This window comes from Clavelina lepadiformis, chromosome 9 (genome assembly GCF_947623445.1).
Source record: "Clavelina lepadiformis chromosome 9, kaClaLepa1.1, whole genome shotgun sequence".
Taxonomy (NCBI): domain Eukaryota; kingdom Metazoa; phylum Chordata; class Ascidiacea; order Aplousobranchia; family Clavelinidae; genus Clavelina; species Clavelina lepadiformis.
In genome coordinates this window covers 15,494,441-15,514,812 of record NC_135248.1, presented here as the reverse complement: position 1 = coordinate 15,514,812, position 20,372 = coordinate 15,494,441, and the positions used below count along the sequence as shown (strand labels likewise).

The 20,372-nt window shown below is 39.3% G+C and overlaps 3 protein-coding genes across 3 annotated transcripts; 1 reads left to right on the top strand and 2 right to left on the bottom strand.

The window, feature by feature from the left end:
• Positions 1 to 940: 940 nt before the first annotated feature.
• On the top strand, positions 941 to 14,875 carry LOC143471430 (uncharacterized). Its single transcript, XM_076969881.1, has 33 exons — positions 941 to 998; positions 2,101 to 2,175; positions 2,335 to 2,442; positions 3,126 to 3,170; positions 3,270 to 3,357; positions 3,453 to 3,482; positions 3,574 to 3,728; positions 3,961 to 4,102; positions 4,221 to 4,331; positions 5,206 to 5,311; positions 5,592 to 5,785; positions 8,169 to 8,261; positions 8,362 to 8,521; positions 9,239 to 9,311; positions 9,409 to 9,476; positions 9,655 to 9,715; positions 10,039 to 10,081; positions 10,173 to 10,253; positions 10,364 to 10,432; positions 10,498 to 10,571; positions 10,643 to 10,761; positions 10,897 to 10,963; positions 11,203 to 11,231; positions 11,341 to 11,488; positions 11,568 to 12,416; positions 12,483 to 12,515; positions 12,657 to 12,750; positions 12,823 to 12,948; positions 13,036 to 13,116; positions 13,184 to 13,276; positions 13,365 to 13,451; positions 13,649 to 13,714; positions 13,773 to 14,875. Exons 1-33 carry the CDS (start codon positions 941 to 943, stop codon positions 13,840 to 13,842), a joined length of 3,696 nt encoding a protein of 1,231 aa, XP_076825996.1. The 3' UTR covers positions 13,843 to 14,875.
• Positions 14,876 to 16,383: 1,508 nt separating this feature from the next.
• On the bottom strand, positions 16,384 to 17,296 carry LOC143471429 (glutathione synthetase-like). The gene is made up of 4 exons (XM_076969880.1): positions 17,132 to 17,296; positions 16,926 to 17,007; positions 16,641 to 16,827; positions 16,384 to 16,507 (listed from the first exon to the last, which is right to left on the bottom strand). Exons 1-4 carry the CDS (start codon positions 17,294 to 17,296, stop codon positions 16,384 to 16,386), a joined length of 558 nt encoding a protein of 185 aa, XP_076825995.1.
• LOC143471309 (glutathione synthetase-like) lies at positions 16,925 to 19,798 on the bottom strand. The gene is made up of 7 exons (XM_076969747.1): positions 19,424 to 19,798; positions 18,813 to 18,958; positions 18,651 to 18,723; positions 18,121 to 18,554; positions 17,811 to 17,917; positions 17,132 to 17,323; positions 16,925 to 17,007 (listed from the first exon to the last, which is right to left on the bottom strand). The coding sequence occupies exons 1-6, from the start codon at positions 19,541 to 19,543 to the stop codon at positions 17,298 to 17,300; spliced, it is 906 nt and encodes a 301-aa protein (XP_076825862.1). The 5' UTR covers positions 19,544 to 19,798; the 3' UTR covers positions 16,925 to 17,007; positions 17,132 to 17,297.
• Positions 19,799 to 20,372: the final 574 nt, after the last annotated feature.

Here is a 20,372-nt window from a genome sequence, read left to right as displayed (position 1 = left end):
ACGAATGGTGAAAGTGTTATTTATTATTTTGGGTTAAACTGTTCTGCCAAGCAGAGCCAACTCCGCAAGATGCAAATCCCGCCATTTTGCTTATCCGTAATCTTCGTGCTGCCCGGGTTAAAACGTGTCTCAGCATAGCCTGGTCCCCGTTGAAAGATGTTTGTCAACGTGCGCTAAACGCTAAACTTGTTTGTTTTCACGACAAATTGTAGCAAATAAACAATTGAAGCTTCAGTGCATGTCATTATAGACTACTATAAAGTACCTTCAGACCGTAAAGTATACTGAATCTCACTAAAATCCTGAACGGGCTTAAAATGTTGAAACGAAAAAAATAGGCCTAGGAATAGTTGGGAGACATTGTTTTCAGTTTCAGCCCTTTCAGGCTTTTAGTGTGTCCTCGCATACTGTAGTATTTTTGTAGTAGTCTATGATGTCAAATTTTTGTCGATGCCAGCCTGCTGTCCACAATAGTAGCCTAGAGTTTAGTAGAGGCCAGTGTTGACCGTCGCTTGTGCTTTTGTTCTTCTATTATAATAAAGAGCTCGTTTTGCCTCATGTTTCGTCTTTTCAGCGATTAAAAAGTATTTTCACCCTGGCACACGGCAGCGGTGCAACCTAATCTGATAATGGAAAGTGTGGCAACTGCTTTACTAAATTGTACACATCAACCTATTGGTTTAGTGTCTCAGTCTTTTCATGTTATGATACCAGTATAAAGGATACTGACTGTAATTATATATTATGTTTATTACTTCTTACTTGCCTACTTTACCAATGATTATTGGTGCATTGCACACCATAGTTTCGCTTCCTGTAGGACTGTAGTTATGTTGACTGACATGATACGACAGTTTGTTTGCATTTGTTCATGTTTTACTTTGCATGCAGCACTGTAAGGATTTGTGTAGGTCCAGGTTATTCTCATGATCGAGTGAAAATGAAGGAGAAACATCGACCCCGAGTTTTCTTTGACGTAGAAATTGACGGAGATCAAGGTAGATTTTATGTGTTTTTAAGTACACTCTACGCATTTCTTTGAATGGTGATAAGAAATCAGTACCCTATGGATGATATTTCGTGAAATTTTCGGTTTGACTAAATATTGTATATGTACCCACATGAACTTTAATACCTATGTTGAAGGAGAAATATGTTGGCTGTTTATACATATATAGAATTTTTGTTATCTTCACTCAGATTTATGTTTACCTTTCTCTTTCCTGGATATAACACCTGGGCTATATTAGTTGATACTTTGGCTTTGAGCCAATTAGTCGTTGAGGTTGTGTATCTGTGTATATAATCTTTGGCCTTGTATTGGCATCACGGCACAATCGAAAGTTTCGCCAACATTGATGATTAATATTGAGTTTGAAGTTGCAAAGAACCTTGTTGCATTGTTGCTGAAAAAAAAAACAAAGAACGATATTCGTGTTTGACTTTTCCTGGCGGTTGCAATGAGTACCACTGTTTAGGAAGAAGAACGTTTAGTACGTGGCAATTTTGTAAGCATGCGTATGCCTTGCCGACTTATCTATTTTGGCATTTTTAAGTGATTAAAGTTACACGTCTGGAATTTTGCCTGTTGAAAATAAGTATTACACACATATCTAACAATTTGGTTCTCACTATTATTTTCGCGGATGTCATAGTCTTCTTTACTTGGCACATTGCTACTAACCACAGTAAAAAAAGTGGCTTTGATGCTACTGCTTTAAAATTGAAGGACAGAAATTGTCTATTATACTAAGACTGTTGTTATCATTACTTAAAGTTAAAAAAAGTGAAAAGCCATCATTGGTTGAAGGGCGATATATTTGGCATTGAATCTAGAGAGAGCACCTCCATGCAAACAACTCATGTTAGTTCATTTGCCAATAATTTGTATTTACTGCCCCGCACCGACCCAAGACACCTCATGGGGCCCGCACTTGACTTGCTTTGCTGCTCTTTTACTCAAAATTTATCACTTTTTCTTTGTCTGATTTTGCTTTTCAGTGTTTATTTGAAAATATGCAGAGAAACTTAATTTTGCTCTCGTTCCCTTTGATCTCGATTCTAATGAATTTTGTATCTTTGCTTTTTCATGATTGACAGCTGGAAGGATCATATTTGAGCTCTTCGCTGATGTTTGCCCAAAAACTTGCGAAAATTTCCGATGTCTTTGCACTGGTGAGTTATATCATGATTAGTTGAGATGGCTGAATACTTAAGCAGGCGCGTTGGTGCATTATTTCACATCACACTCTGTGCTTCCATCGCATGGCTAGATAGTTGTGAGTTGTTACCTTTGTATTTAAAAACAATCATGTTTATGATTTGAATTTGTAGGAGAGAGAGGACTGGGAGCAACCACCAAGAAACCCCTCCATTACAAAGGCGTCTTATTCCACCGAGTCATCCATGACTTCATGCTGCAGAGCGGAGACTTCAGTGAAGGTGAGTCAGCAATAAATTGGCAGCCGTCATCTTAATGAGAAGCTGATCGACTGGTTTATTAAGTCTGTTTGTCTCGAGCTGCTTTCATGCCAGTCACCACCACTACAGGCCGGGAATCGACCGGTAGCTTTTAGCCCTTTGTAGAACATTTCAAGTCAAACTGTTCCTCAACTATCTTGATTGTAACTAAACTTGGTAATCTATAGACATCATGTGATGCGTGTTTTTATCAATGGTCTGGGCTCATAATGAACAAATTACTTGGGGATTGATTATTTTATGTATGTCGTTGTGTAGAATTGTTTTAAAACTTGCTAAGCTTATAACATGCTGCAAACATGTGTGAGGTCGTATGTGCTATTCATGATTTTATTCATGTCTTGCTTAATTTCTTCACTGGACATCTTAAGATTTCCATAAATTATTCCAGATTTGAAAAAATATCTCAAACTCAAAGTAGACTTTCTTTATTATCCTTGTCAATGTGGCAAGCTTTTAGTTTTATGTAACACATCATTGTTGGTTATTAATTCATCTATTTTGATAGGTGAACTCCTTGTGAAGGTTTGTTGTATTTGTATTATGATATGTCTATGCTGTGTACTCACAGTTTCTCTCTGCGCAGAATTAAGATAGATTTTGGTGTTAGAACACACCTCAAGTCTTTACTTCTCTTCATGCAGGGAATGGCCGCGGTGGGGAGAGCATCTTTGGCGGATACTTTGCAGGTCGGCCATCGCGTCTTCTGCTCATAAACCTAGAATAGAAAGAGTAAAACAAAATATAAGAGTTCTATTGCTTGGTTTTAAACTCTGGGTTTTGTGCAGATGAATCCTTTCAAATGAGACACGACAAACCCTTCCTACTGTCGATGGCAAACAGAGGGAAGAACACGAACGGCTCACAATTCTTCATGTAAGTCGTTGCAGCTCGTCTAGTTATCAGCCTGCTCCTGGCTTTGATGAATCGAGGAGATTCATGAGGTTTATTAACTTGCCGTGTCTTTGCAGAACCACCCAGCCAGCCCCGCACTTAGATGGGTGAGTTGGCGTCAGTATTTCACATCTTTGACTCTTTATGCTAAGTTGATAAAATAATATCAAGTCGTCACATTTCTCCATCCATCCACAGCATCCATGTTGTCTTTGGTCGAGTCGTGAATGGGGAAGCAGTTGTGAAGCGAATAGAGTCACAAAAGACCGACGCCAACAATCGGCCGTTGACTGAATGCAAGGTGGTGCACTGTGGTGAGCTGGTGCTAGCAACCAAGTCCAAGAAGAAGCAAAGTACGTCAACTTTTTGTTTGTTAATTTTGTTCACATCATTGAAATTGTAGCTAAATCATTTGATAGTAATTTGCCTGTTCCAGTTCTCACCTGGTTTATGTTTTGTCATCGAGTTTCATTGCAACTGGGCATCTGGCGCAAAATCGTCTGATTTTAGTTATTATTAATGGTTAATAGCCGTATTTTATCGGTGGTTGGTGATCAACTTATCAACTGTGAATGTGGTTTCCAGAGAAGCGAAAAGAATCTGTGAGATCAGAGGAAGAGTCTGTGGACGCCTCAGACTCTGATGATGGGAAAAACAAGAAAAAGAAAAAGAAAAAGCACAAGAAAGAGAAGAAGCAAAAACACACAGAAGTTAAAGAGGAACTGGAGTTAGTTTTACTGAACAATGTTCAAGTGGTTCCCGATAACATAGGCCATAGAAAACAATTGTCTTCACCAGAGTATTTGCAACTTTAGACTTCATTCAACATTTTCTCGTAATTATAGACCTGAGGTAGAAGAGAAACCGGTTGCAACAACTTGGAGCTCAATATCAGCAGAAGAAATCCCGGATGTTCCACCGAGCAGGTTCCTTGACAGAATTGGATCCAAGGATGGGTAAGATGTCTATGTTTAGGATTGAGTGAAACCAAAGCATGAAATCGTGCTCGTTTACGTTCTTACACTGATGACGACGTTGCGATGATAGAAAACGGTGTTGAACTCAAATCGTTTCATAAATCTGTTTCACTTAGATGTTATTGCTGCTAGTTCTCGTGCATGCGATTGACATCTTATAACTAATTGTATTAAGTTGTTTCGGTTGTGGGCAATCCCCATTAAAAGAGCCTGCACAGAAGCACTTTGTTCAGTTTGTTTTGATTCAGCTCTCGGGTAACTTTGCACAATTGTTTAGTTGAAAGATGGTCATGAGCATAACCCTTGCTGCTAGATCGACCTCACTATCAACTATTTAGCAGCCAAAGAAACCGATTTTAATTTGTAGTATAACGGAAATATTAAGGTCAAAATTTTGAAGGTTACCAACCCGTTACACTAAACTTTATTGAAACACTTTTATTCACTTATCAAACAGTTTGTGTTTCAAAAGCATGTGGTGCAGACTAAATCCTACACCATCAACAAATAGCACTAAAGGAATATAATTTGGAGGCATCGCTTTTGGAGCGAGCCAATTCACCCGTTTTTAAAGTGTTTTGGTATCAGCAGCTGGATTAGAAACAGGCCGATGCCGATAAGCATCAAAATGCGTGATATTGGCGCCGATTCTTTGTTGTTGAATTCAACAAATAAAGTTTTTTCGCGAAGGTGCAAAACAGTTGGAATAGAGACAAGACAAATACTGCCCCCTACTTGTCAAAATGATCTGGTGTTTGCAGCCAGTGGTGTAGAGGAGATCTTATCAGATTGTAGGAATACAACTAATTAACAAGGAATACAGCAAATTTATTTTGTGATTGTTTTATGTCAGGAACCGTTCAACTGGCACCGACAGTCAGACACCGGCTTCTGAAAGAAGCCAGGGCAGAAGTTGGACATCAAGGTCAGGCCGCAAGATAAAAGGTCGCGGATCGCTGGTTAGTATCCTTCATCCAGTCATGTGGATAATCTGTATAATGAGGTCATGATGCAACAAATGAACTGTCCACTAGTCCGCAACAAAAGTTAAAAATCTGTTAAATTATATCGTAATGTGCAGTGTTTTATGGAATAATAGAATTATTTTGGATTTCAGGCTAAACTTTAACTCTTTGTTTTATGCTTCTTCAAAGCTTGCTCGCATTCATTTTATGCTGTTGTTTGCTGATGTCATAATCATACTTGTGACATAATTATATATTTAAACTTGATATCCAGCGATACAGAACCCCATCACGGTCTCGTTCACGCAGCCCCCGTCGCCACAGCCGCCACGGATCATGGAGGGAGCGACGAGGGAGCGAGACTCCTCCTCACTGGAGGGCGGCACAGAGAGCAGAACGGGCTTTGGAGAAAAAGTCTTCCGCGGACCGTTGGAGGCGAGGCTCCACATCACCGGTGGATGAGAAAAGGTCAATAGGTCGTGATATGAGCAGGGGGGACGATAGACAGACTTCGGGGCGTGACAGGGGAAGGCGCGACATGAACAGGGACGATAATCGGGACTTGGGAAGGGGTCACATCCAGAACGGAGATGATAGAGATCGTGGCAGATTGCGTGATAAAACATCGACATCAAACAGAGTGATAAAGTTTGAGAGAGGTGACGGCGATGATGAGAAAATTCCCGAGCAGGAGAACTCGATCCAGGATAAAGCGGATCTTTCAAGTGATAACGAAGATCTTGCCTCTTCACCGAAACATTCCAACATGAACTCTATTGATGCGGTGAAAGATGAACTGGATGTTCAAAACATCAAGGTGGAAGATGATCTACTGCCTCCTCAAGACTCTGTTGAGATCGTCGAAGAGGAAGTTTCTGAAGTGGATGTTGCAGACAAGGAGTTGAACAGACCAGTCAAGCTGGAAGTGGAAGAATCCACGGAAGCTATCAAGGACGAAGAACCATCCGCATCTGAAGAACCAATCGCTGCTCCTGAAGAAAAGAAAGATGGTGTGGATAAGGAGATAGCTGCTGTTGAGTCTATTCAGGATGAAGTGATGTTGATGAACGTTTCAGCTGATCTTCAGGAGTTTCCAGGAAAAGATGCTGCTCCACCTCATCAAGCAGCCGATGATACCAAGGTAAAAGTGGAAGAAGGAATCAAGGAACAACACATTGCGCAACCTCTGAGAAAAAAGTCAGCGTCTCCTGATAAGCGCAAAAATGATGACAAGAGTTCTCCGAGGAGGAGGAGCAGAGATAGAATGAGAAGTCGCTCCAGATCAAGAGGACACGATCGTCGTCGTCGTCGATCTATGGAACGACGCAGGTCAAGAGATCATCGTCGTAGAAGTCCGATTGGGTCAAGACCTCGCTCATATCGAGAAAGAAGGCACTCTCCCGTGTATCGACCCCGTCGGAGGTCACAATCTCGTGGAGGTCGAAGGTCAAGGAGTCCATACAGGCCTAGGAGGTCATCAGCATCTCGGAGGAGGAGGAGAAGTTCATCCAGCAGATCTTCATCTTATGCGAAAAGATCAAGAAGATCGTCCTCCACCAGCAGTAGTTCGGATGATGATCGTCGGAAGAGAAGATCTCGCTCCTCATCATCAGATTAAGATCCTCGTCCCACCTCACTCAGATATATTGAAGCAATCGCCACAGCTCTATCATCTCCTTCAACATGCACAGTTGTGTGCTCCGGGGCAGGATCAGGGCATAAGTCCATGAATTAACGTGTAATTTTGTCAATGAACTGCAGCTCAACATATGTTTATGTTTGCTTTACAAGTTTTAGATTCACTTAGTTAATTGTAGTTGTGTTTAAACGTTAATCTATCACTCCATTGTCTTAACTCGTGTTTTTATGTTTATTTTTCCCCAAATCACTTTGATCTGCTGGTCTGACAACAACGAAACCAAAACTTTTATCTGTGGTGGTCCAAGCATTTGTGAGCCAATAAGTGTAATTACACTTTTAACCTTTGACAATCGTCATAAAATTTTTCGAGAAATGTTAAATGCAAATATGTTTGTGGCAAAGTGACCTCAATGCAATTAAAACGCGTGTTATATAATATGTCTGTGTTGTTGTGGTGTGGACCTTGTAAATACAGTCAGCTCTTCACAAACTTTTATCTTTGTTAACTTTGAACGAGACTTAGATGTAAGTTGGCGATAGTTGTTTCCAACATGGTTGTTGCCATTTCGTGAATAATCTGGATCTTGTGGATTGTTTTGTCGGTAAGTTTGTTGTAGCAATAACTTAATTGTAACTTTAATAAAAACCAACAAATCTTGTCTCTTCCACAAATTGTATGTGTACAGTTTCCACTTTAATTAATTTCTTGTTTTCATTCCGTATGAAGACATTTTGCTTTTTCCGCCACAGACAAATGTTTATAAATTTTTTTGTCTTGTCACCCGGCAGGAAAAGTGGTTTGCTTAAAGGTTTTTCATTGGGAGGTAAGGTATTGTGTGAAGTTTTTAATACCTTTCGGAATTGCTAAATGTAAAGCTAATGACGCTTTTAAACTTGGGCTGAAAGTCTTATTTATGTAAAAAACAACTTTATTATCCAGATTAAAGATAATCTAAAATATGCTAGTGTAGAAGTATCAAAAATGTATTTTTTTGTAAAATTTGAGATAAATTCAATGATTTTCAGCCCACTTGTGTGTTAACGCTGTTGCTCTTGATAATTTCATCTGTTGCTTTATGTATCGTGCATGTTGTAGAATAGAGTTACCTTAGTATTTAAAAGTAGTTCATCTGCTCCATTATGCCTTGCAAGTTTGTTCAGTGGGAAAAGTTGCCTTGATTTAGAAAGTTCAACGTGAGCTTTATTGCAGGATTTCACCCAACTTATGGGAGAGTGATGGTGACGTGAAAAGTTATCACGGGAAATGGTCAGATGGTGAAGATGATATGAAGTCACCCATTTCGTACGCTCCTATTGCTGTTAAGATGATAAATGTGTTTATGATGTTATATTAAGCTTTTAAGTAATTGTATTTCTGCTTTTTATGATGTTGATGTTTGCAGGCAAGATAATGACGAGGTATTTGGACCCAAAGAAAAGTCGACCAATGACAGGGGGAAGCAAGCGAAGAAGAAAAAGAAGAAATTTCGTCAGAAGAAGAAACAGAAGAAGCGGAAAAAAAGTTCCCGAGATAGAACCAAGCTGCCAGTGCCAGCTGATGATGTCAGTGCAATATAAATCACTTGTAACGTAGTAACTGATATAAAATATTAACTCAACAGCAAAGCAACTAGTTGCAATATCAATGAATAGTAGAGAGTGGGTAGTTAAGTGGTTTATTCTTATGAAATATGTAGAATCGGCGTCTGTCGAAAATGCGTATTTCTTTTTGAGTTTGCATTCTGTGCTGTATTTGTTCTATAAATGTCAAAATGATAATTACAAACTTCTGTTTCTTCTCAATTTAAGGATCACTGCCGTGACTTATCTTCCTGTATCTTCGAATAAGGTTTCTAGCTTTCTTTTCTACCCAATTAACAGTGGGAGGGAGCTGTCATGTAAAAAATTATTTTATAAGTATCTGAGCATTCCTAATTAGCAAAAATCTCCCAGTGTCCTGCCAATAATTTCTTTGTATAGAAGATTGATCCCACCCAGCATATTTCTGATGTGAGCAAACAATAAGTTGCCTCAACCCACAACCTTAATCACACATAATCTCGAATCTCTTCCAGCGCTCGGTGAATCTTTGCTTTTCTTTTTCTTTGGCGCAGGACTTGTTTAAGCAACAGCGATGTTTTTGTAGCAATTTTTTAGGCTTGTTGTTGGTTAGCAATTTCATAAATGCGCCACCTGCTGGTTTGAACATCCTTGGAATCAGGATGAATTTTGTGAAGTGTCATCTGCTTCACTTACAAATATACTTCTCTTGTTTCTCAGCTTGATGTGGAAGAGGAAGTCGGTGGAAGAAGCAAGTGGGACTCCCCAGAGTCACATTCAGAGGAGGAGAGCAGTGAGTTGATCATACTTCCAAGTAACAATAACACTGATGAGTAACGATGATGACTTGCTTTGTTGCATCAGGATCTAACTCAATTCTTGTTTTGCAGGGAATTGTGAATTGAACAGTTTGCATGGAAATGAATCAAATGCAGCTTCTCTTCTCAAACACAAAAAGGTTTGCTGTAGCTTTTTATTTGTTAAGCATCTTTCATCTGCTTTGATTGTTTCAAAGAATTTTGTTGAGTTTTTGTATTGAAAAATATAATTTCTTAAAGACATCATAAAGCAATGTGTGGTTGATTGTTGTGTTGAAATCATATCAATAATTTGTTTCTTTATTTTTAACTTTGCAGCCCCGGTCCCAACCTGAAAGCAGCAAAAATGCAGAAAACTACAATTCAAAGAATGAGTTTGGTAAACGATTTTTTCGTTACAATAAATCTAAATTATATTATAGTAATTTTAATGAATGGTTAATAGATAAATAAGATTACTCTCGTTACTGTGGGCCAGTTGATTGTCCAATTCAGTTAATATTGAAAGTTTGAACATTTGAACCTTCGATGTCGATCATTATCAAGAGACAATATAGTTGGTCTAATGGCATCATTTGTGGCTTGTATGCACTCAATGAGGTTTTGTATTGGTTCGTGCGCTTTTGCCTGAGGTAGCAGGGTCTGGGCTCATCCATTTCTACACTTTCTCTCCAGTAACATTGAAACTTTTGTCAATTTTAGATAAAACGACCAAGAATGATGCTGAAGCTCATCTCGACAATATGTGAGTTCTTTGCACTTTTCTTAAGATATCCTATAAACATCTTATATATTAGTGACAGTTGTTCTATGACTGCGTTATGGCATATTTATAGAGTTTGTGTGAAACCTTGCCCAAATGCAATCTCATCCGGCAAAGTTGAACGCAGAAAGAAGAAGAAGAAAGTGACGAAAATGTAAATGAAGTCGTTTGCTTGAGATTTCCTTGTTTTTAAAAGAATAAAATATTTAATTTAAAAACATTTTTGTTGCATTTAACGACAGATCGATAATTTGATGTGTTTAGATGGAGCAGTAGTGAAAGTTCCTTCGACTCATCTGGTCTATCGGCTGAAGAGAACTCAAAATGTGAAAGGTGAGTTTTGTATAATTTACTTCAACCTCTCTATTTTCTTGTTATAACCCACATTTATTATTTAGAGGAAAAATAGAAAAGCTGGATTTGCTTCCAAAATCACTTTCAAAATCTTCAAAACATACAGCAGGGAATGAAGGTCTGTCAAACTTGTGTCTATCTACGACAGAAATAACTCGTCATTCGAACTATTATTGTGTTTGTATTCAGATAAAAAAGTTTTGGAAGATTTCAAAAAATCTTTGATGAAGAAAACAAATAAAAAGAAAAAGCCTACATTGTTACCATGGCAACCTCCGCTAGAGTTCGGTGAAGAATTGGAAGATGCGGTAAAAGTTTCCAAGAAGTTTTAACCCAATATGACTGATAAGAGACACAAAATGGCATCGTTTGAATAATAAATCTCATTATGATGTAACTATGCGTTTATTTGAAAACTAGAGTTCTCTTGTTTAAATGTGCAGAGTGCAAAGGAAGCTGACAGCTTGATGATGAAACACAACAAGATCGGTTCAAATCCTGATCTTTTCGGTAAATCGATGAGATTTTCACTTCCACTATCATGGAACTAGATTCCTCTTTTTGAATTGACAAAAGTTAAAAGATGACCTTTCCAGAGAAATAACCAAAGATAGTTTTGAACAAATCAGACCAAAAATATTTACTTGATGTGTTTAGCAAATATTTTTGCCCGTAGTTGGTAATTAATAAAATAAATCTTGGGATAATTGTATGATAATCTTCACTCACATTTTCATATTATTCTCCAGCAGGAAGCAAGAAATCTCTTCACGATAAGGTAAGTTTGAGGATATGTTTCACATTTCTGGTGATGACTACTGCTGTTGTCATCACTTCCAATTTTACGGCTTCATCTAATTCTATCAAATGTGTCTTGTCCATGTCAGGAAAAAAAGAAATCTTCAAAGAGCAGTCCCAGTGAAGATCTTGAAGACGCATTAATGCTCTGTGCTGGTGATCAACTTCCTGAGCAAAATGAAAGATCGAAAAAGAATGATCAAGCCCCAGATGACCCTGAGGCCTTGACTGAAAAAAGTAACTAAGTCTATTGCCTTGTTGTTAAAGTAAAGAGTAGCTACAGAGGTTGTATCTCCATCAAATGATCTTGTTGTAGTTTGTGAGGAGGAGATTGGGTCAAATGCTGGGATTAAAAGTCCCACATCCAACTCATCTTCCGGATTCGGAATTCTTCCTTCACATGAAACCAACAAGATGAAACAGAGGCAAGATGAGAAGAAAGAATCCTCATTAATTCCACAAGTCCGAGATGTCGGGATCTGGTCTGATGAAGAATCTGTGGAAACAAAATCTCGACGAAGATCAAAGCAGGATGGGGATCAAGGAAAAGAAAATACCTCGATGTCGAAAATATCAAATCATGAAAAAACTGGACAGAATGAGGTCATCGAAGCAAACCTGAGTGGATCTGAGGACAACGAACTGACCCTGCATGAACCGCTTCCCACCAACAAGAAGACTTTTGTCTTCAAAATCAACCTCCCCAAGCAAGAAGCTGTAAGCAAAGAGAAAAGTTCGAAAAAGAAAATTAAGAAATCAAAGAAACGCAAAAAAGACAAAAACAAAACTGCAAATGACAAAACAAAACAGACCAAACTTACCGCCGCGCCAGTGGCTCCATCGGCAGCCACGCTTGCAGTAACGACGACCAACGCCAATGTCTCAAGCAGCAACATGGCGCGCATGACATCCACAAGCCATATGACGTCATTTACAACGAGCACATACAACGGCAATATTCAAATGAACCCAGTGCCTCACATGATGAACCCCTACCACGCCTACTATGCCATGAACCCCTACATGGTGCACAGGGGAATTCCAGCCCCAATCTACCCCCACCCTCATTTCATGGGCTACCCTCCCAGACTTCCGATGGCCATGAATTTCATGGGGAATCCCCTTCCACCGAAGAACGACGAACCCCCGCCGCTGCCGGACGAAAGTAAGACGAGTTGGTTGCGAGGGCAGGATCAATTTGATAGAGATTAATGTGATGTTTATTGTGCAGGTGAACCAGAGAGACCGCCGGAACCCGTCTATGGTAATTACCTGCTCTGGTTATGGCTCGGCCAAGCACTAGTTGTGCTCCACAGCTCATCTCAAGTGCTTGGGCTGTGTTGGATGACGTCACTACTGTAATGGTTGCGATTCTGCATTCGTTAAAATTTCTATGTTTTGTCAGATTCAACTCGGTTGAGTGACGACAAGATGGCGGCCATGTTTGCAAGTCATGACGTCACAGAGGAAGCCATGCAGAAGTTCTTCGAAGAGGGCAGGTGAGTAACTCCTTGATGTGACTCGGACTCAAATATTTCTGCTCGAAACACTCGTCGACATTTTGTTGCCAGCGACGACAAAGTTCTTCCCTCCCCCGCATCCTCCAGGTCGAGTCGAGGTCAAAGGAGTTCACGACGAAGGAAGCGGCATCGAAGCTCTTCCTATTCCTCTCGGAGCTCCTCATCTTGGAGTGCCCGGTGAGTTATAATGTTTCTATTGTCAAGTTGCGATGAATGAAGTTTTGCCTGTTTTACAATCGCACATAAGTCTTGTACTTCACCCAGCTCAAGATCTCGCTCAATCTTCTCTCGTTGCGACAGGAGCAAGCACTCGAAGCGCCACCACTCGAGGTCAGGCAGCAGCAGGTCGGTCTCGGAAATTGAGATCAGCGTAAAACGTCAAAATTAGAAATGTAACGTCATGACTTTGCAGGTTTTCGTCGAGGTCATCGTCGTACGCGAGTTACAAACGCGCGCGGTCAAGACGACGACGAAGTAGCTCTGACTCTTATTTCTCCTCATCCAGGTAATTTATGACGTCATTCATGTTGAACTATTAGCTCATTGTCGTTGAACTTAACTTGACCAATTGAGTTTCTGCAAAATTTTCACAGCTCACGTGACCGTTCTTCCTTCTATACGTCATCATCCGGAAGTGACATAGATAGACCGTGTCGTCATTATAGACCAGGGCGTTCAAGGTATGTTACGTCACCTACAACCGCCCAGCATTTCTACTGAACGTGGGAACCTCACGATAACATTTTTTCTCCTTGAAATTGATTTTAGTTTCATATACATCGTATCGCTTTGTAGTTACGTCAGTTTCTAGCTTTGAGAAATCTTGTTTAAACGTTTGGCAGTCACTTGACTTTAACGTGTTGATATTTGTCGGTAGACGGCGCTCTCGATACAGATCGTACGATCGTTACAGCAGCGAACATTCTAGAAGCAGAAGACGAAGGTAGGAAATTTATCAAATAAAATTAGGTTTACCGAAACTTAAAATTTTTGTCGTTTAGAAGACATCGGTCACGTGGAAGATCACGTAGTGTAACGTCATACACGAGTTCGAGCGTGTTCAGCGATTGAGGATCTTTCCAAAGAGAAAAGTTTAAAAACTTTTTGTGTCTTTTGTCGCGCGGTATCCGCGATAAAATTGAATGTTTCACATCCGGTGGTGAGTGAGTCCATCAATTATGACATCAGTCCTCATTTCATCTGTGTCGTCACAAAAGTGTGGAAAATTTGAAACGCTCTCAGTTCTATTGTAACATGTCATGAACGTGAAAGAAGTCTACAAACACAGAACTGATCTTAATAACAGAAGATTCACAGAATTCGTGTCATGTCCACACTTGCAAGTGTGAGTGATCGCGCTGAATTACGTACACGTATCGACCACCTAATTACCACTTATATATTGACTTTTATATTCTACTGTTGACTAGGCTGCCAAACTCCAGCAAAGCTATTAATTTTCCTGTTTAATTACACAGTTTAAATTCGTCGCTTAACAATTACTCGAGTAATGTCCATGGATTAAGCGTTTTACTTGGAGACAGGTCCATGCAATCATCATTCGTGCCACTAGAAAGAGCTCATTCTTCACAAGTTGTTTGTTATCATAGTGAGCTCTAGTTTAGGTCGAGGCCAGTGGTTTTAAGGGAGGATCATGAAACAAACTTTGACAACCGCTGGTCGAGACGAAGGACCACCACAAGCCTATGACGTACTACAGCGACATACAAAATTTCAAGAAGCTCCAGTCGGAAATTTCGATTAATTGCATTTTTAGTAATTTCCCTTTATAATAATATAAACAAAGAAATTAGGCGTTTTTACAGGCATATACGGCGCATTCAGGCTGCCTTGCTATGAACTCGTATACTCATGTTCTCCAACTCCCGCGCTAACTTGGGAAGTGACAACTAAGGCAGCGTTGTCTATCCTGACCGCTAGGTGACGGAAAAGCATCACCTTTATTTTCAGACTTTTTGTGTTTTAGGTCTTTCTCTTATTGTTTGTGGTTTATGACGTGGATAAAATCTGTTCCTTGTTCAACTCGAGTGACGTCATTAAATATTTACGAAATAAACTGTAAATGGTCCACGTGGCTGAAGAAGCTCATATCTGTTATTATTACTCGAAATGCTTTGCTAGGAATTGTTTCTGGGATTACTGAGCTTCCATTTTTCTTAACTTTATTCAGAAACGATTGAAGTGTCTAAAGGTGACATTATTGAAGTTGTTAGACAAGCTATCTCAAGATTTAGAACTGAAAAACACATGGTCATTATCCAGAAATCATGAGGCTGTTACTGCAAAGTAAACAGACAGGAAATAAAAGTAAGACAAGACAAAAGCGGCCACGTATGTGTGACGTTCTTGCTCTAAAGATGGTCAAAAAGCGAGATACCACGCAGAGAAATCAGAAGAGATTCGTCGACACATTCCACGAGCAGCTGAAATGTATTAACACATCTTGTTCAAGTTTTTATACGCTAACATGGAAATGCGTTCTTTGTGCAAACACTGCAAACTTCAGGTTTATCGTCTTCAGATGTTGATTAGTCAACACCAACCCTTTAGTTTAGTTCCTGGAACATGTAAGCAATAAAGTTAATTAACGATACCTAATCCTCTACCTCATAATCTTCTGCGAGGCGAGTAAAAAAGTTTTCGCTCATCTTCCTGTGCTGTGTTGATGACTACTTTATGTCGTGAAATTACACTTGTTGACGACCTAAAAACAAATCCTTGCATTTGGTTGTCCTTAAAATTACCGAATTGTTATGAAAGGTAAACAGTTAAACAATGATACAAGCATACAAGAATAAGAGCTTCTGAAAGCAAATAAAGCTCAGTGAATCAGTAAGGACATTATCATAACAAAGAAAATGTCAAAAGCGTTTCTATGAAATATGCTTACAATCGTTGATGCGCGACGAGGGAGCAAAACTGGCTTCATCCATTTAGTGGTAACGATGGACCGAAGTTCTATAAGAACTCACAAAAATCTATCCGCTCCACAGATAAATCAGTTGATAAATCTATAGTTACAAATGTTAGCCTAGAATTGCACAGGAGGTAGATTGCTTAGGCGCACGCTTGCACACCTGAGTTTGCGGTTCTGCACACCCGAGATCTCGGCGAATGCTGCCATGAAATGCACATTCTCAATGCAAGTATACATGTTGGTTGATTGAAATGTATAAATCATTTCATTGAATGTGCATCAAATTCCTGAAGCATATCGGTCATATTATGAGGCTCCCAGTTAAGATTAATTTTATATTTATACAACTCTCCGCATAAACAATTACAAACCAAACGTCTACACAAACTGTACCGTCACTGCATATAACACAGCTTCAATACCAGAATGAACGCATTGAAAAAACCTTTCACTTGTTTTAAATTTAGTTTGTTTAACTTAACCCCATAACGATGGAGAGTCTACATTGAATTCTACTACAGACACAAAATAAGATTTGTTTGTGAAAGAAAACAACCAAAGCATCCTTGAAACGATATGCGAGGATAAATAAGATGAAGATCCATTGAATGTAGATTTAAAAAGTCGGAATTTTATTGATTCTTTTCCCGCGTAGTTCGTCATACTTTCCATCTTCAAACAAGAAATGGTGAGTCGAGCACTGCTGCTCCTATGAGGCAGCGACCGTCGTTACTTCCACTAGGTTTTGTGCGCAGCAGATGGCCAGAAGAGAAATTTTCGATAATTTTGTCTCCACAGCTTAAAAGAAGAAAATGTAAAATTCTACCGCATTATGGTCGCAGGCAAATTGCTAAGAAGGTAAAAGATTTACTGATATCACCAAACACATAAACTTAGCTGAGTGAAACAAGAAAGATGATGTAAAGCGTACGCCAGTGTAACTCCAAATGTCCCCAATTCGCTGACAGCCTTCATTTCTTCAAAACCACTGGCAGTGACAAAAACGTTGTCAATTGGCTTCGGGCGAATTTTCTCCATCAGAGTATAAGCACATCTTCTTTCATCGCTGCCCACCTCATTGAATAGTTTGATTATGTCATCACCGACGTAATTGTTTCCTGATCAATGGCACAAACAAAAGCTTGTTTATTATCAGACAATTGAAAGAGTTATTGAGAGTATTCTAGATAAATCAAAATAGTTTCAAATCTTTCACCTTCACCCTCGCGCTGTTCCTTCACAACGTAAGAGTCAGGGTTTTTCATCGCCATTTGCACGACTTTGTCTCCATCAGAGTTCTTAAATGTTAAGAAAGTCATTTAACCTCTGTGAAAAATCTTTGTAGCATCTGTGGCAAGTGCTGGAGTCATCAAACAACAAAAACTGAAACTAAAACTATTGGTGTTAATGTTACTTCTTTACCATCTCCAGTGGATAGAATCCAACGAAAGTGCTCCTCACTTGTCGGGCCACCTCGGGATCATCAATAAATTTCTCAAGCACATTCGGTTGTGCCAAGACTTCTTGCACCCTTTTGAACCCGGCAAGCTGATACCCAACCATAGGACCGACCACAGCGCAACTCATCTCAATTGTTCGCCGGATGTCCCAACACTTAAGAAAAATAAAAACCGCAACATTAAGCAATTGTTGTTACAAAATAAGTTCAACCGGTATCATGTAAGTAGACGGCTCCTCGTCAGTTGTTCGAATTAACCGCGTTCACTCGAAGCCAAGTACAGTTCAGTTCAAGGACAAATCAATCTGTGTCAATCATCAAGTCAAAATTTGAAGTTGAAAGTTTAGCAACTAATCTCCAGCTTATCTCTATAGTTGACACGGTTTAACTTAAACTTGTGCTAAGAGTTGTGCTTCAGCAAAGCTTTATATGAAAAGTCATTCGAAATGAAGAAAAAAATTTTGAAAATCATAACAAACTGAACTAAAGTTTCTCTCCGTTACATCAGAACTCATGTTTACTGTATTATAACTACATTACTGCGCATTTTCACTACATGCAACGCAGCATCGGGCTATTTTTGTGCAGTATTTTGCGTTTACATTTCACCGGCGATCTATCAAACTATTGTAATCACTGAACCGAAATTAGCTAATGGTGACGTCAGGTGCAAGGTTATCCGCTCATTGATGTAATCTTCAGGGCCGTACCCAGTCTGGAAGTAAACGACCGCGACTTCTTCATCGTTTCTGGTGGAACATGAATTTGGAAATATATAAACAGTGTGAGCATTGACAAAAAGTTAGTCGATAAATATTTGTAGTTTTAAAGGTGGGTTAGCAGTAGATTGTGGTGTTTTGGGTTTCAATACAACGCTATAAAAGCTCATAAACTATACAAGTTGTTTCTAAGCATGTGATGGATCGTTATAAAATATGACAAATATTCTTACACCATAAGTTTCTTATCCTGTGTTAGCATAACAGAGCCGAGGAGTTCTGAGAATTTCTTCTTTCTAATCAAGATATCTTTATTAATTTTAAAAATTGCATCTTCCATCGCCTGTAGATCAAAACTGTTTGGATCAAACTCGTGAATTACGAAGAGCAAAATAGAGTCGGGATTGTTGTAAGCTTCCCAAGCTGCCTGGAAACCGAAACCAATCTCGCTCAGGGCTTTATTCGAAGGCAATTGTGACGTAAGAGTTTCCATTCCGGCATCTGTCAAGATACTGGAATGAACGGAGGTTATTTGGCTGCCAAAATCCATAAGAGCACAAGCCATTGTGTTCATTTCGATCTGCTTCGGAATGTGAGATTCTTTTCCATTTTCATCGACCTCGAGACGAAACATGTAATCGGAGCGAAAAACGCCCAACTCCAAGCCCTGGATAAAAATAAGCAGTAAAAATGTTATGAACATACAAAACAATAAAAGAAATTTCTTTTACAACTTTCCCAACTTGTCAAAGTAAATACCGACCTTTCTACCTGAACATTTTGAAGCTTTGTAAAGATCGTACAATCTCCTGGTGAAATCGTCAATATTGACAAGACTGTACAAGAATATGAATAATTTTAATTGTATTTGTAGTTATATCACTTTTTTTGTTTCTTCGAAATAAAAACAAATAAAACGTCGCACCTTTCTAAAGCCATGGCCATAAATTGATGGTCATGGCTGACTTTGTGCAACAATTTATTGATATGAGGTTGCAGAGACGTCAAGAATTGAAATCCTTCTTTTGTGACTGGGGAAGGCAGCAGAGTGAATGAAGCCGGCTTGCATGTCTACGGCAGGCAACGCAGCAGTGTTAGAGCAAAAACCGCAAAGTTAAAATAAGACACACGTTGTACAAATTTTTAGTGCCGCTTTGCAATGCAAGGCAATAAGATTGTTGAAATGAATTTGAATTTGTACATCGAATCAAAACAAGCTCACTCAATGTTGACCCTAGAATCAACGTCACCAATGCTCAGAGTTAAAACGGCCTTGCTTCAACAAAACTTGATTGGTTCGAGCAAGATTAAAAAAGTCATTACTACCACAAATTCATGAGCGCAATGCAGGTCACATGTGAAGGGGTTCAATGACCAACGTTCGAAGAACAAAAGCCAAGATGTGACGCAAAATTGTGCGAACAAAACCCGGAACGTTTAACGAGCAGTTTTGTAGCTTTTCATGCAAAGAACATGAATGAAAACATAAAGTTAAAGTCCTGGTAATATCCATGGTAATATCTATTGTGCGCAAACCTTTATTAATTGGTCGTCCGCTTCCCACAAAACAATTCCTTTTGACAGAGAATGATGACGAGCGATGTCCACCAGAGCGCCAACATCTTCAGCTCCCAATTTTGAATACAATGACAACATCTCACTTTTTAGCTTACCCTGGACAGTACACAGACGTTACAAGCACCGAGCTGTCCAATCTATGCATGATAAGTGCAAGTCAGTGACATGCGAGGTGATGAGGTCATCACCGGAATTGCTCATTTTCTTTTCACAATTGCAGTAGCGTAAGTTTTTATTTCACCGATGTCGATGGAATCGTTTACACTTTTTTATGTCATTGTGTTTCTGAAAAATCGCCAACATGGACACAACATGTCACTTTTCTGACTCTGATGTTCCCTTTCTTTTGCTGAACATAAAGTGTCTGCCGACAGGAACCTTTCATCTGGCGCTGGTGTCTTAGACCGTGTCTAGCGAGATTAGCGGAGGTTAGCGCGCACGAGTAAACAATCCCGCTTACTTCGACAAACAGTTCGAGCTGGTTTAAAAGTTAATCGTGTCCTAATGTTTGTTTTTCATCATTGCTTGCAGGGAGCGAAAAGTGAACTGCAAACTATTATGGCGGAATTACATTTACGTAGAAACTTCGCAAACCAAACAACGAACGCAGCAAAGAATAGAAGCTCTCAATGGGAATGAAGTAAAAAACGTCTCGGTAAAAATGAGCGTTAATTAGCACGGTCACGAAACCCAACATAGAAATAATACAAATAGACGGACATAAACAGATAACGAATGCCGACTATGATATAAATATGTAAATATATTTGTAGTTGGACGCAGCGATGAAAGCTGTCAGTTGGAAGTAGATTACTTAGGAATTTGTTCTACTGTAGAGATTTTTGCTATCATGAGAACTCGAGCTGCTAATACGTTTGAAATGAATCTATTTAAAGCAAATATATCA